This window comes from Vicugna pacos, chromosome 20 (genome assembly GCF_048564905.1).
Source record: "Vicugna pacos chromosome 20, VicPac4, whole genome shotgun sequence".
NCBI classification, from domain to species: Eukaryota; Metazoa; Chordata; class Mammalia; order Artiodactyla; family Camelidae; genus Vicugna; species Vicugna pacos.
Window position 1 is genome coordinate 32323927 of NC_133006.1, and position 16778 is coordinate 32340704.

General features: G+C 40.8%; 1 protein-coding gene across 1 annotated transcript in view; it reads left to right on the forward strand.

The window, feature by feature from the left end:
• Positions 1-16778, forward strand: part of KIF13A (kinesin family member 13A) — a 171558-nt gene that overhangs the window by 54570 nt on the left and 100210 nt on the right. Inside the window, 1 exon segment of the mRNA XM_072945616.1 lies at positions 10923-10935. Coding sequence (XP_072801717.1) covers positions 10923-10935 — 13 coding nt within the window.

A 16778-nucleotide genomic window follows, 5' to 3' on the forward strand; every position in this document is an offset into this window, starting at 1 on the left:
ATTACCCTCCTGAGGCTGCTAAGCTAGATGAATCTTAGGGGAAGGTTTCTGAGAGTGTTGCCCTCACTGCCATCTGAGATCAGAAACGAAGACTGCTAGCACATTCCCAGCTGAGATGTTGGTGAAAGGTGACTGGAGAATTGGGGACGTTGGGAAGGGTTTAATGAGCTTTTAGGTGAACCTTCAGGTGCAGCTGGTGGAGGGTTTGGTCTGCTGCCTTCTTGCTGTCTCTTGTCGTTTGTCAGAGTGGTTCACTTGGAAATTTGTGTACATGAATGCAGTAATTATGTAAGGAGGATCACTCCTAATCACCACGTATTGTCTTTACACAAACATGAAAAAATCTAGACTGCCAACTACCAAAAAACCCCAGGGACTCATGCCTGGCAGCCTCCAAATCTCTGGAACAGGGAAGATGTCATGGAATTTCCTGTTTTAATTGCAAAGACTGATTGAATTCCAGGGGCATTCTTGACCTTGCCTTGGTTGATGAGCCCCCAGTAGAAGTCTCCTGACTCACCTACTCCATTTTTTTTAATTTGTTTTTTTTCCAGACTTAAGGAGAATCACTGGTTATTTTTCAAATTTTGAAATATACCGCATATTTAAAGTGTATAAGATATACATAGACACTAATAATACAAATGAACACCCAATATTTTCCATTCAGCTGAAGAAACAGATTACCTGCGCTTAAGAAAAAAAGAGCAGACAGAAAGTATTGCTTTCTATTAAAATAACCTCACATTCCTGATTTTTGTGTTCATTATTATTTAGCTTTTCTCTTCCTTCCTTCCTTTCTTTCTTTTTTCTGTCTTTTTCTTTCCTTCTTCCTTCCTTTCCTTTTTTCCTTTCTTTCTTCAGTTTTGCATTTAGCTATGTATCCCCAAACAATATTTTGTTTAGTTTTGCCCTTCTTATGGAACTTCATAGACGTGGAATCATACTGAATATATTATCTGGGACTTCTTTCTTTCAGCATTTATGTTTTTGAGATTTATCCACATTGATGTGTGGTAACTGTGGTTCGTGTGTGCTGTAAAGGATTGCGTTATATCAGTTGCCACCATTTATTTGTTTATTTTCCATTCTCTGGGTTTGTTTCTTTGCTGTTTCTTTGGAAAACAGTCTGGAACCCACATTCAGCAAGTCAGCTTGCCGTGGGATTGACCCCTTTTTGGCCAAATTCCTTGAGTCTGTGCTGGGAAATTCCAAGTGGCTTGCTTTCACTGGCGGGAGTACTGAATGTCCTTATTTCTGGGGACCTTCTAGAGAATGTACTTGCTGCCTTCTCTAGGAGTTGTTAGCTCTTGACCTGATTCTCCTAGATCTGGAATCATAGCCAAGTTTCTGCACAATCTTGTGGGTGAGCCCTTCCCTGTGAGCACCACACTCCTTTTAAGGGCTGATCTCTCTCTCTTATTTTATTTTATTTTTTAAAGCTCTAGATAGTTCAGGAGCCAGTTGGAAACCCAGATGTTTCAGCTAGGACCAGGCTAGTTTTCAGAGCACAGGAAGATACTGAGGCTTTTTCTTCTTCCTGCACTCGGCTTCCAAGGGCATTCTCCTCCCTTCCGCTCCCCTCCCCTCCCCACCTTGTTTCTCATCAGTAATTGGCAGATGTTCTGTTCCATTGTGCCTCTTACCCAGGGAGTCAATTAAGGGGCACTCCCATTGTTTAGTTTGAAATATCCCTGTGGAAATGACCAGAAGCTCTGACAAAAAGCCCAGCTGGTTGCATTTATTTTCAAATTTAGAAAACTTTTCTGTAAAGATTGTTTAAGGGGTTACAGGTGTCATTGCAGGTCTCTGAGTGAGAGAGTAGGTTTTTCCTCTTTCATAAAGTAGAATGTATAAGTATGTTTTTCTATATTAGCTGGTTTTTGTTAGTTGAGATTTGTTCAGCTTTCCTTGAAATGTGTTCCCTTGAACTGATGTTAATGGCTGCCACACAGGGAAAAATAATTCTGCAGTAAAATAAATTTAAATCAGTTTCTTAGCTGCCAGACTTCTCAGAGGCTTTCATACTCTGTCGTGCTTTGTGAACATCTACGTGGGGACTAGGAGAGACAAGAGTTCAAAAACATGTTGGATTATTTCCGCCTCCCCTGCCTTAGTGTGTCTCACAGTAAAAATTCTCCTCTGAATACTCTTGGGAAAGACATCATTCTTATATTTTCTGTTGTTCACATTGGCTCCATTTACTAGATCTCAAGATTGCCGTGGAGAATCTTCTAGCACCTTAAGATACGTCCGTTTATCTTGCGGGAGGATGTGACCTTTTAAAGGCAAACTTATTTTCAGTTCCCTTTATATTTAGAATATGCAGGCCAAACGTGTGTGTGTGTGTGTGTGTGTGTGTGTGTGTGTGTGGGTATGAAGGAGAGTAGGGCAAAGGATGAGTTTTGTTAAACTGACGAAAAGAATAAGGTCTCAGCTTTTAAAGGATATTACTGCCCTTGGAATTATATTCTGCGAAAGTTGGAGAGTAACAAAAAGGGCCCAAACCAAAATTTTTCGTCAATGTCTCCAGGCAGAAAAAGATTTCGTGCATAAAAACACTAAAGGAAATGATTGATCTTCCTAATGATTGTAAAACAAAGTTTTTCTACCTTCTTCTACCCCTTCCCTCCCCTCCTCTCTCCCTCCCTCCTTTCTTCCTTGGGAATGAGGGGAAGTGAAAATGAAGATGCCAAGGACACTGATTTATCCTTTTTTTTTTTTTAAAGACATGTTTTATGACGAGCACAAGGCCTGCTGATTTGGACACAGTAGATAGATTTTATCTGCGGCCTTGTCAGGAATATGTTTTCTTCTGTTGGTTGCTGTTCTATGTTCTCTTGGCCTGGAACATAGAAAAGACATGGAGACTGAAATGAAAACATCTAATTACATCTTTTCAAAATACTAGACAAACACCAGAGAAGCTCAATTCTGAATAACTGAAAATTAACTATAACCCTTATCTAAAACATTTCCTATTCTGATAAAATTTTTTTCAGCTCTACCTGCTGCTCAGATTTTCTCACTTGTAAGTATTTTAATGTGAGTAAATTTCCCAGGTAACTGGCACCTATTCCTTCTAAAACCAGACCATAACCACGTTGCCCTGTTTTCCCCTCTGTCTTAAGCAGAGGCCAGAGGTAACGGGATGTGATTATGCGCATCTGTTATTTTCCGTGTGGTGAGAGGAGCTTGAGTTGCTCTCAGCTTCCATCTCTTGTCACGGAGACCCGTCCTTCTCTCACCGCCCTTCATAGCCTCGCGTGTTGGCTGTCCTGTCTACTGGCTGCAGGAAAACTGGATAATGGAGCAGGTCAGACGGGAGGGAGTGCAGCAGCCCCAGAATGAATGCCGTGGGAGTGGAGGCGTGGCTGACGTCCTGGGGCTGTTGAACATCTGTTTCTGGTGCTCACGGGCTTTCTTCTGGATACAAGGGGGCTGAGGTCCCTGGGGAAAGAGGCGCCTGCTAGTTTCAGGACTGTGCAAAACCTAGGTGAGCCCTGTGGATGTGGATAACCTACTAGTTTGTCTCCCCAAATGGAATGTGAATCCACCTTGATTCGGACATTAATAGAACTCATGAAATCCTCCAGTAGCCTTATCTCAGGAGCATCGGGTTTTCCTCATCTGCACAAGACTGGCCACGCACTGATACTTGTGGAGGTTGGGTTTGTTGTGTTAATGTTCTAAGACAGGAGGTGGTGTGATGTTATGTGATGCTCTGTTATGCTAGTCCTTTTCCATTTGCATGTTTTTGAAATTTTCCCTTAAAAAGCATTTGTAAAAAGACAACGCTGCATATATAGTGTGATTGGTCTTCAGACAAACCTCAAAGTGTAGAGTTTTTCAGGGGAACATCGTCATTGTCTCAAATGGTGCTAGTAACATGGTGATGTGAGCCAAGTACTTCATATTTTCGCTCATTCACTTAACAGATAGTTATTAATTTGTTTTGTGCCTGACAGCGTTCTAGGCACTGGGACCATAACAGGGAACCAGATAGAAGAAAGCCCCTATTTCCGTGGGTCTTAAAACTGTTAGATCCAGGGGAGAAGGTGTGCAGATAAGTAAGCAAGTAAATACACGAGATGGTTTAAAATGGTGAAAGGTGCCAGGAGGAAAGTGAGCAGAGTAGTGACGGGGCCGAGCGGATGAGGTGGTGCAGGAGGCAGTGGGGCTAATATGGAGAGTTGAAGGCTTCCCCCGAGGGGAGCCAGCCGAGGGGAGCCAGCCGTGCGGAGGGCAGCCTGGACAGAGGGAGCCCGTGCCCTGGGATGGAATGCCTTCGTCTCTGAGAGATGCCGCTCACCTTCAGGGAGGCAGACCCTGGAAACCTGCCACCCAGCCAGTTCGTCTGACACACATGCCCAGTGACACCCAGATTTGGAAGTTAGCCTCCCTCCTCAATACCTGCTTCTCTAAGAGCTGTCGAGTAATCCAGTAAATAAACCTGTAAACACATCCCTATTAAGAGGACTTTCGAATTAGTGGTTAACCAAAATAAAACAGTCACTTTTCTGCAGTAGTAAAATAAATGCTCGCCATTATTTGTATAAAAATAGGCTGCCTTTCCAGGATGACTGTCATAAAGGACCTTGTGGGACATCTGTGTTCTTTCAGTATGTAGTTCTGAGGTTGTTTCTTATGCATGTGTTTTTCCAGAATGTCATATAGTTGAAACGATACAATATGCAGCCTTTTCAGATTGGCTTTTTTCCCTTAGTAATATGCACTTAAAGTTCCTCCATGTCTTTCTGTGGCTTGATAGTTCATTTCTTTTTAGTGCTGTGGTTGGATATAATTTAAAATCGATCCATGGATCCTGTCTTGAATGCTTTTAGATACATGTGGGCTTTGGAATCAAACTGTTCCCAGTTTGCTGTCCACAATGAAGGTTAAATTGTAATTTGCCTGCCTTTGTGATTTGACTCAGTGTGACTCTGAAACTTACCGGTTCTGCACAGATGTCTTACAGCGCATGTGGGTTGCTGAGTCAGGGATGCCTTGATCCCACAGCCCTCAAGGTGGTGGGTCCTGCAGGCTCTCAAAGTCCACAAGCATCTGGCATCAGCAACAGCGGCTGTTTCTATGGCAGATGGAAAGAAAGAGATTATAGGTAAAATAAATGGTGGAAAAGGGGAGAATTCCATCACTGAACGTGGCAGAGTCAGGAATGGAACCCCAGCCATCTGGTTTCTGCATCTCTGCTCTTAGCCACCATGCTGGATCGGCTCTGATAAAAGGCTGTTATCTGTCTCTGCTATGCAGCTAATACCCCTGCTTTCGTGAAGCTTTGCATACAGCATGATGTCTGGTTCTGACTCCCTAATGTAGAAAATGTAAATGTTGTTTATGCAGTGACAGGCATGCTGTCATACATATATGCTATCCAGGTAGGAACTGTCTCGTAAGTAGAAAATTAAGCTTGGAAATAGGAGTAAAACCAGGTAGTTAAATGTATGTTCTTTCCAAATAATATATTAATTGGGGTCCAGTCTAGCAGTAGCAGGTAGACTGAGAATTAGCCTGAGAATGGCCTCACAGAGGTGCTGAATTCTTGATTTTAAACCGAGAATTGGTGCTTAGTGCTGCATTTTTTTTTTTTGAAAGCTTCGCTGCATGATACTTTTGAAGATACAGCAAGAAAATTGCACAAGAGCCATGTTTTCTCTGCTCAGTTTTGTTTTGGTTAATCTAGTGTGAGTTCTTGCCAGGCTCGCCCAATTGGGAATTGCAGCCATAGCAATGAGGGTCTGGAGCTCCGTGAAGTGGCTGCGAAAACCCTCCACGGAGACAGCCCCGGGCTTCTCGGAGGCCTGCAGCCCACAGCTGTAGTTGGCTGTGTTTTCTTATTCAGGAGGAACAGATCAGGTATTTTCCTTGACAATATAGGGGGGTAAAAAAGGCAGGGAAGCTTTTATCAGTGGCTAGTAATTACATAAAATGATGCCACATAACTTGTGAAACTTTCCAATTGCTTTGTGGACCCATTTTAATTCTGGAAATGTATATAGACCGAAGGAACATGACTGTGTTGGATTAATAGTTACTGTGGATTATGTTCGTGTATTCGCCTCAAGTTTTGCATTTTATTGTAGCAATCTTTTTAAATTAAGAAGTTGATTACATAGAAATGAAAATTTCCTCCAAAACATCTACTTGGCTTCTGGGCAGCAGTGTTTAAAAAAAAAAAAACTTTCAGAAGGATCATTTCTTTTTCCTTTTAAATTCCAGTCTATCAAGGATGGATAGTTTTATAAATATAGGAGGAGGGTGGCATTTTACCTCTAAAGGAAGGCTAGACTGGCCAGTACCGTGGAGGAAGTCCTTATCTCTTCTAAAACCAGTAACAAACTGGCCTGCCACCATTTGTCACGTGGATTGCCAGCCACCAACCCTCAGACTGCACTGTGAGGAGTGAGGGGCTAGATATTTCCAGATTTCGTCCAGATAGTAACTTATAAAGGAAAAAAAATCTGTTTCTCTGCTGTACTTTCAATACTTTTGGCCACCAAATGTGCAGGGGTTTTCCCACACCAACAACTTCTCCAATTCTCTGAGGGTACTAGCTTGGATTTAGTTCAATCCACACACTGTCTGCCTGCCTTCCCCTCGTCTGTCATCCCCTTTCTGACTTTACTTCCTTCTCAACCCAACCTGTGTCCTTTTGGGTCTTTCCCTTGAATCATAGCAGCCTCTGTCCGACCACAGGGATTTGAGTTCTTGGAAAGCACCACAGTTAGGAAAATTCATAGGTTGCAAGATCAAAGTCTTCTAGGAAATAGAGGGTTGGGCGAAAACAATTGAAAAATGACATTAAACATATCTTAAGTTAAACCCAGTAGATTTTGGAAGACATATTCTTCCAAGTAAACCAGATACATTGGTGTTAAACATCTGCTCTGATCTGTAAATTTCCTTTATATGAATCCGCATCATCAGTGTTCAGAAGATTTTGCTGTAGCTTCCTATAAGCTCTGTAATCTGCTGATTCTAAAACTTTTTTTAAGGTTTTCAAACCAGCCTTTGTCATGGAATTTAATGTTTTTGGCATTTACATTCTTGTGGCTGATTTCAAAGGCTCTTCAAAATGTATATGTAACCCCATCTGCTTTTTATAACTCATAGAAGTGCTTGTTATATGTTTTAAATATATGAATATGTTACTTTGTCAGTACACAAGTGTATAAACTTACCTTCAAACTATGGTTAATAAATCATGGTTGAAGATGAACCTTTTTACCCATCTATCCAACAAAATCCTAAACCCCGTGTCATCCTATGTCCCGCTGTCTCTTTCTGTGGACAGACTACTGAGCTCAGTGGCAGAACAGTCCCTCGATTCTCTGGTCCTCAAGTGAATCTGACTGTACTTCAAGATGTGGCCTGATATAGGTCCAGCGTATCTTTAAGTCCCATTCCCACGTTGTGTGTGTCTCTTCTCGTCTCATCAAACTGAAACTGCGTTGTCGAACTTAGTTGACCTCCGAAGCTTTTGAGAGCTTGACCCTTGTTAACATCCCATTGAACTTCTCTGTATGAGATGCTGATGTAGAGAAGCCATTATTTTTAACTAAGACATTGGAAATAGTCTACATTTTCTGACAGTTGTTGAAGTCTTCACTGCTATTAAATGCAGTCTTTTCCCCCAGTGTTGGGATTATGGGATTGTGGTGGTGATGGAAGAAAATCCTCACATCTGTGTTTAGATTATATTTAACTCATGAGTTCTTAGCATGACTTCAGTTCTGTATAAATATGTGGGACCGGGATCATGAAAGTACTATGTGGCATGGCCCCTTTTCCAAGGGTTTAGGGGTACATGAGATTAAAATACAGAGTTATCAAAAGTGGAGGACTGTGTGTGTGCCAGTGAGTGTTAGGTGTTTTGTTGACCACAGGAGTCCTGGGGTACAGAGGAGGTGAAGGCCAAGTTGGTCTCAGACAATTGATGAGGAACTGAGAGAGTGGAGCCTTGAGCTGGGTGTTGGGTAGTGGGAAAATTTGACTGGGCAGCGGGGGGGAGGCAGAGTAGGAGAAAGGTGTGGAAATCACACAAGTTATGTGGGGAATGCACACCATGTGGGTGGCCTTGAAGAGATACATCGACTTGCTTGTCCTGGGACAGGAAGGAACCTTTGATGTTTTGCAAAGTAGAGCTACCGTCAGTATAGAACTGCCCGTCCTTATTTCTCCCCAAGCCTATGCCTGTGGGTCAGTTAGATGTGAAGGAATGTTCTTCGTAGTTCATTAGGTGTTTGCTTAGCCAGGAATATTGCCTCTTTGTGTCAGTGAGCCGCACGGGTATCAGCAGTAGGCTGGATGGACCTGAGAGTTAGACGGAACTCTTTGTTGACAGACTTCGTTGATATAATCAACAAAGGCTGTAATTTAAATATATATATATTTAACATTATGTTTCTGATAGATTTTTGTATTATTCATTCTTTTTCATAGATACGTGTATGGAAACTTTTATCCGTACCTTGCATTAGTTTTTTTTTTTTTTATCACATTAAAAAACATGATATCATATTATCACATTAGACCCCCCCCCCCCAGCCGAAGGATAACATGCTGTATTTGGTCATAGTATCAGTATTACTCAGATTGGAAAATTTTCTCCTCACAGCTACCAAAGAATGATAAATAATCTCTGGGAATTGGGAAGGTAAACTGTGGTTCTGAAACAGGAGGAGTTAGTTGCTTATCACCTAATTCAAACCTCAAGAAAAAATGACCAGTTAATGAAGTACAGTAGTGATATATGAAATGGCATACTTTTCCTTCTGTCATCAGGATCCTTGTTCTAAACTCAATGATGAGGAAATTTGGGGAGCGTCAGCTTCACTTAGTGGTTTGCCTTTTTACCATGCATCCCGGTCTCTTACTTATTCTTAAACCATCCTCAGAAACACAGAAGAAGGTAGCAGAATTACACTGGCATTCCCATAGTATGTACTATGTTTCTAAGTGAAAGGGGTACACCTGTAAAGTACTTAAAATGCTGAAATAGGTTTGGTTTCCTGATAAGAATAAAGAAAACTGTATTGAAATGTCAAGAAGGAAAGGATAGCTCTATTAGGAAAGGACAGCTAAAGAGGTCAGTATCCTACTGGCTACAAACCAGCACTTGTTCTTTGCTGCTGGGGGTGATGATTGTACAGTTGTGAAGCACAGGAGAGCCCTGGAGAGACCCCTCGGATTCCTGTTTGCACGTTCCACCCCCATTCCATTAGCTTAGTCTGTTCATTGTAGCCTAAATGTGAAACATATATTTTATTAATTTGGCCCATGCTGTTTGACATGGTTGTCTAATTGTAAGCCAAGTCAGGTGGCTTTTCTTTACCCTGCTATGTAAAGCAGTGATTTAAATGGCTTTTAAAAAATAAAGCAAGCAAATAAGAGAAGGCTTTGTCAGAAGCGCTGTTCATTATTGTTCTGCGGCTCAGAACATACGCCTTTTAGAGCAGTTGTCCCACTGCAGGAAGTTTCCTTGGTAGAAACCTCAAGCTTTATGAGCAGAGCAAAGATCCAAGGTTTTCTTAGAATTAAAAACACTCATGCATTTTTATGATGACATCTATAAATGCTTCTCTTGTTTTAAAGGATAGACACACACAATGTTGAGACTTGCTTAATAGCAGCCAGAGATACTAGTTTTTCAAGGTAGAGTTTCCCTCTAAAACCTGAAGGCAAACATCAGATTCCTGTTGTGCCTGTCTGGAGTCATGACATAAGGACTCATTTGCTTTTTAGCTAATTCATGGAATTTCAAGAAGATAATTTTTTAATCTTCATCATTATAAGAAATGTCATGATTTTCTTTCCTTAGATTTAAGAGTTAGAGTTCACTCTGCCCAGTTGTGGAATCCATGGAGTTTCTTTCCTTTCTACTGAGCACTGGGTTTTTATTTGGGGCCCTCAGAGTTCTGTGAGGCATGCTGGACGCAGCGGTGGAGAAAGGGCAGTAGGCTGTTTTTGCCTGTGCCTCTTGATTTCTGTGCATTCTGCCCTGGAACGTCCATTTTCTTATTCTCATGATTCTGTTCCCCATGAAGAAGGAGTAAAGCCACGGGAAAAATTACCCATTTCTATTTAACAGTCATTTTATGGTTTCTGAATTGATGATCTGGAGGGTGATTAAGAATAAACACATCAAGGAGGCCAAGGTCCCATGATAAGATCACATACCATAAAAATCAGAGTTCAGCTCCTTAATTTTGTACACAACGAAAACATTTACAAAGAAAAATAGCCTAATGGTTTGTTACTTTGAAAACTATTTCCTTTTCAGGGTTTTTTTTTTGGGGGTGGTGCAATTTCAGTCATTTTTGAATGCAAAAATGAATGGGGGAAAAATGCAGTGTGATTGGTGATGAAGAAGGATATGACTTGCTTTTAAATTTCTCCTCAAGGTTGAAAAATGTGAAAATTATCATCTGAACCATGGTTTTTAAATGGGAAAAAAAATCCCGTATAAATTAAGAGTATTAATTGAAGGAAAATACATGTATGTTAATACTAATTTAAGAAAAATTTAATTATGAAAATTGATTTTAGAGAATTTGATCACATACAGTCTGATTGCAGCATCTCTCTTTATTCTTATACTCTTTTGTTGACATTTTTTAGAATCATTAAAAGTACCTCTGAGTGGCTGGATACATTCTCTTAAACCAGGAAAGAAACTCATGCCCTTTACTATATTTTTGAGCAAATGAAAGAGTTAATCACTTAAGGCAGTGAAGTGAATTTGGCTTCTGATCTTTGGGAAGTGGAATATCTTTCAGATCATGTTATCAAGGTGCTGAGTAACCCTTGTTTTTTCTCTTTCATTGCTTCCTTCCGATGTGTGGCTGCTGTGTTGACAACGCTCTCTACTTCTGCTGCTGAAAATTATTGTTTCCATCATTAAGAAAACCTCCCAAGGTAAGCACTGATACGGAATTTGGCATGCATGCTGGCCAAGTGTGACACAAAATCCAGAATTTTATCCATCATAATAACCCATGTGAAACACCTGTGCTTTTAAGAAGAAAAATTAGCATTCCAGTGTAAAACTTAAACTATGAGCAAGCAGTTAATGTTGGTAATGATACAAAAGTTGAATGCTCCTCTACATTTACAAAGCACTTTCATGCATTATTTGATTGTTGAAATTAATGCTTGGGTCCTCAGAACAAATCTGTCTAGTTACTGTTTCTATTTTATTGATGACAAATTGAGTCTCAGAGAGGAAGTAACGTGTCCCAACTCACTGATTGGATAAGTGGAGGACTATATAATATCACCACCTAAAAAACAGAAAAACAAAAATGGTAGTCAGGTGGTAACTGTGGTTTTTGACTGGACTAACCATCTTTTCCTGGGTCCCATGAAGAATGCTTGATATCACCAGAAGAATTCTCCAAACTTTTAGAGTTCCAGACATCTAGCAGCTTTATGTGTTATTGGAGTTTCTAGCCAATCACAAAGTCCACTAATTAGAGCTATGCCCCTTGCTCTGGCCAGCCTTCGATGGCCTGTGTGCCAATGAGAAGCCCAAAAGTTAGAGGGTAGATAGGGAAAAAAAAAAAAGAATAAGAGAAGCAGGAGATCTGAATGACCAACTCCTGAATAACTGAAGGCTGGTTTTATTACCAGTGAGTATGTTACTGGGTATAAAGGACACTTAGTGCCAAAAGGCAGGAGAAATACCACTAATGCCTGACCAGTGGTGCTGGTTATGGCTTTGGGTTTTGAGATGGGATCAAGGCAGACTATACCTACACACATTATGTGGTCAGAATATAAGACGTGGGGTAAGGGGAGGGAATCCAGAATAGATTAGGCTTACTTACCTCTGGGGTTATGATGGAGAATCTACGTAAGCTTTTGGAATATTGAAACCCGCTAAAATTTTGCATGTTATCCTTTATGTTTACTGAAGGCAATATAGGAATTGTCCGTGGCACTAAGAGTTGCAACTCCAGTAAGGAGGGCATACACTGAACAAATAACATGAACTCGTTTTTAAAAAGAGGAAATACATGATGCTGAGAAGTAAAAGTGCTGGCTTGCTGGCCACATCTAGGGGTCTAGAAGGTTCTCCCCGAGCAGTTATCGATGGGGATATATCCCACGAATTTGCAAACAGAACTGTCTTTGCTACCCAGAAAGATGTGAGCTCCCCTCAAGTAGCTCTTCCTTCCCTTGCTGTTGGTCCCTAGAGGTTTCTAAACAGTCTTGTGATGTATTTAATTCTTCCCTACAGAAAAAGGCAGTGAAGTCCTGAGCTATTCCACGTATGGTTACTTAGTGAAGGAGAAGTGCTGGAATGAAAAAGAGGCACAAAAATACATTTTAAAAAGTTATTAATTGCTTTATACACAGAAAATGTTCTGGTTTCTTTCTATCCAGTATATACATTAGTGGTTTTACTAGGTGTCCTCTTGATAGTTCCTAAGAAGTGTCAAAAATTTTCAAGATAAAGTAAATGTGCCATAAGGCACATCTGGAAGGTGTAAAGATCATCTTGAAATTAAATAAATGACATAGTAGAGTCAAATTTTAAAAACCACTAAGAAGATAAGGTCTTTTCTTGCAGATATGGTAAATATTGAAAGCAAATGGGAAAGGAAAAGATATTTTTAATGATGATTATATAAGCATGAAATTTTATTGATTTAAAAGGATGGAATTTTGACATGACATGAATAATTAGCAAAAGCATCAGAGAAGACAGGTTGGTTCAATTTAACAAATATTCTGGGAGGGGGATAAGTGTTGCATGAATCAGACCCGATCCTAGCATTCTAATGGGTGGGCGTAGGAACATATGCACAGTGTAATATAAAATCAGTTGTGTTAAAGGCCACAAGAGGAAAATATTTGTGGAAATCATAGGATGAAGAGTCCTGTTCTGACTTCTGCAGAATGAAGGATAGCTAGGATTGGACAAAATATTAAAAACCTATGCTCGAAGACGCTGGAGAAATACCAACTTAGGAATTACTAGACCAAAAGCTAAGAGGAGGTGAAAATGTAGAGAGGCGAGGTGTCTGGGTGTTTGCCATTCAGACAAATGCAGCTTAATGGCAGAGCAGTGTTTCTGGCAGCCTTGTCAGGTCTGGGGACCCTAGGGAGACAAAAGTGTTGGAGTTCAGGGTCTTTCAGAGGTGGAGTCCTTGATAAACTTCTTATGCTTTGGGTTGGCAAAGTGGATTGCAACCTAGCCTTGGGTGGGTATAAGGGTGAAACAGAAAGAAATCAGTCCTCACGTGGATTGCTGTGTGATTGCAAGTTCTTTGTGTGGTCCAAGAAGTCTCAATCATTAAAATTAGATCAAAGTGATGCTAGAATGCAGGTCCCCAGAAGGACCCTCCCGAAGTTTAGCAGAAAGAAGTTTCAAGTCTAGCTAAATTATGTGTGTTCCCTCTACTGATGGACAGAGCCACTTTGCTAGAGTCTGAGCCAGGGACCACTCTGCTGTGAGAGTGGCACTCTTCTTCTGTTTTCAAGAAGACCCAAGTGCTTGGCTGGGTCGTGGTCTCGGTGCTCCTCTCTGGCCTGACCCCAAAGAGGAAATGCCCGCTGGACCATACAGATCTCACCACCAACTTGGGTTCTCTTGTCAGTAATTTGTGTTTTCCTAAGGAATATTTTTTCATGTAGTCTGTGTTTGGGCAGTTACTGAAATTACATCTAATTTCATGACGATGGTAAATAATAATCACCCACCTGCAATATTTACTGTTTCTGTGATGTGTAAGGATTTTGTGCATTTCACTAACAGATATTCTAAAGTAGGAGTGCTGATTAGGAGATGGGAGGGGCTGTCATTTTGAATATTTGGTTGAGTTATCACTATTCCAACTGTTACGCAGGAAAAAGTCTCACATTCTTTATATCTATCCTTAGAACCATACACTTAGAATGCTGCTTTCATTGCTGCTATTAATAATAGCTATCTTTATTTTAGCACTTAACAGTATGCCAGATCTACTTTAAATCCTAATTGAGATTCAATGCAAACTTGGGTCCCTTCTGCTAGATGAGGGGTGGGGGGAGCCAGTAGTTGCCAGGAGGAGTGGGAGAAGAGGAGAGATGAATAAATGGGTGAAGCACAGGATTTTTAGGACAGTGACACTATTCTGTATAATACTGTAAGGGAGAATATATGACATTATGCATTTATCAAAACTCATAGGACTGTAGGGGGAGAGTATCGCTCAAGTGGTAGGGCACATGCTTCGTGTGCATGAGGTTCAGGGTTCAGTCCTCAATACAAATTGCACTTCTCTGTACTAGTGTGCACAGTTAGAAAATAAAAATTAACAACAGCCCAATAATGTACAGTACCTTCAAAAACATTAAATATTTAGGGATATGCTTAGTGAAAAATGCACAAGACCTTTTTATTAACATCCCACATAGATTTGGTCATTGGGTTGTAGACATTCTAAGAGATGGAGAAATGAGTGTCAGCTGTATTCAGAGAATGACAAAGCATAGAGTTGGACTACTCAGTCATGAAGAGGGTTCCTGGGTGGCATGTCTAGAAAGAGGTTGAAACCAAGTCCGGCTGTAGAAGGCTTTGATGCCAGGGTTGGACCTTGATACATTCAGTGTCTATTGCCTGTTAAACAGTCGCCTTAGGCTCTGCTCCCTTTTGGAAGGTTAATCTGAAAACAGCATAAAACGAGTTGGGTTTGGTCAGTGGGTGGCCTGGGGATGGTATTCAATAAAATGTGCCAGAAAACAGGTAATGAGGGTCTGCCTTGGAGCGTTACCATGAGACTGGAGAAGAGGAAAGGAAGAATTATCAAAACATTGCCGAAATAAAGTATCCAGGACTCGGATGCTGATAGCATGTGGGAGAAGACAGTACAGCAAGAAGAGTGAGAGATGAACCTGGACTTTGCGACTGAGTGGCTGAAAATTCAGCAGGAACAAAAGAAGGAACTGGTTTGGTACAGGGAGCAGTTAATGGGTTCAGCTTTAGAGTGGGTAGCATTGGAGACGGTGGCAAAGCACCTGACGTAGATGCCGAGCAGGTCGTACGAGGTTTGCAGTCGGCCTTGGAAAGGTCAGGCAAATTCTTGTGGAAAGGAGATAGGAGATAAAGAAAGAAGGATCTGTTATGTTGTCAAGGAAGAAGGAATGAAGTGGAAAAGAAATCATGAGAGAATAGAGGCCAGCACCTTGGGACCCAGCCTGCTCTGGGAAATGGAAAGAGGGGGAAGAGTCAGTGGAAACTCAGAAGAGAAACCAGGCACTCGTGTGATGCTGCTGCTGGTGATGGCATGGAGGACACATGCACTTGTTCTGACTGAACTGAGTTTCCTTTGTTTTTAAATGTTGTTTTTTTCTAGTGTTGTATTAGGGCAAGGAAATGATATTCTGGTTGACATTTAAAAGTGAGACTGAACATTTTTTGTATTGCATGTGTATGTAGCATGTGAAGATGGAAAGGGAAATTTACACAAATGTATGCTTGTGTAAATTGTTTCATACTATGTATTTGGGCTTTTTCTCTTTGGTGTTACATTTTGTAAACTTGGACTCCGGAGCAGAGAAGCATTTATATCAGTATGGGCCAAGTGCATACCTTTTAATCCTTTCATCAGTAGCGTATTATGCAATGTTTATTGAAGTGTTTTCTATTTCCCTTAAAAAGAAAAGTAAACTTCTTGACGAACATGGAGACACCTACTTTATGCCTCCTCGTTAGTTTAAAACAAAGAGCCTTTGTCTCCTAATTTTCGGAGTTGACGTGAGTGTGTTTTTCCTTATCAGTGTGACTGTGGTTTTGAGCCCAAGGTTTTGTCTTAGAGGTACTGCAGACAGAAGTAGAGGGGAGAATTGTTTAGCCACCTTCTCACGAACGCTGGAGTTTGGCAGAGGTGGTACAGAGGCAGAAGACACGTGTGTGTGAAGGTCTCTAATTATGCACTATGCACGCCCTGTTGATGGAAAATAGGAAAATGTTCCAGTAGCTTTGGCTTCAGAAGCCCAGTTCTGGGTTTCCCTGTTGACCCTCAGAACGTCTGGCACGTTCTTGGACCCTTCACTTTTCATACTTTTGTCATATTGGGCACAAATATCTTACCTTCCTAGGGAGCCACCGTGAAACATGCAGAGAAAAACACATGACTTCTTCCTTCTTTTTCTGTTTTCTTTTTCATTCCTCAGTATTTACTTGAGCACCTTCCGTGTGTCAAGTGAGCACTTTGGAGCTGCAAGAAATTTCTGAACTCAGACCATTGAGATCCTCTTATTTAAGACCAAGGAGACTGAGGCTTAAGGAATGAATTGGTGGAGAGACCACCCACTGGCTCCAGTTCCAGGCCTTCTGGGCGCCTCTACTCTCTGTTACCCCACATGTTTGTAAAGTGGTTTTTCTATTTGTTGGTTTTATGGAGTAGAGAAAGCGGGAAAGAGTGAAAAGGAAGAGTTTGGGGAAATTTTTAATATCTGCAAGACGACTTTGTTTAGGATCATATTCTTTTCTTACTCAATTTGCTCATTTTTAAAGTCATGATCATCATTTTAATACCTCCACGAGCTAGCGTAAGATTCATGTGAACAATTTGATCTTGTTAATTAAACTCACTTTAAATGTTATTTTATTTGCAAGCATTGTTAGAAACTATTTAACTTCAAAGTGTTTAATCCTTCTGGTAGTGACATAAGTTTGCTGGCAAAATCATGAGCAGTAGAAGCTGACATGGTAACAAAATAAAATGATTACTTTTTGAAAGCAGTATCCTTTAAAGGGTCCTACTACTGTA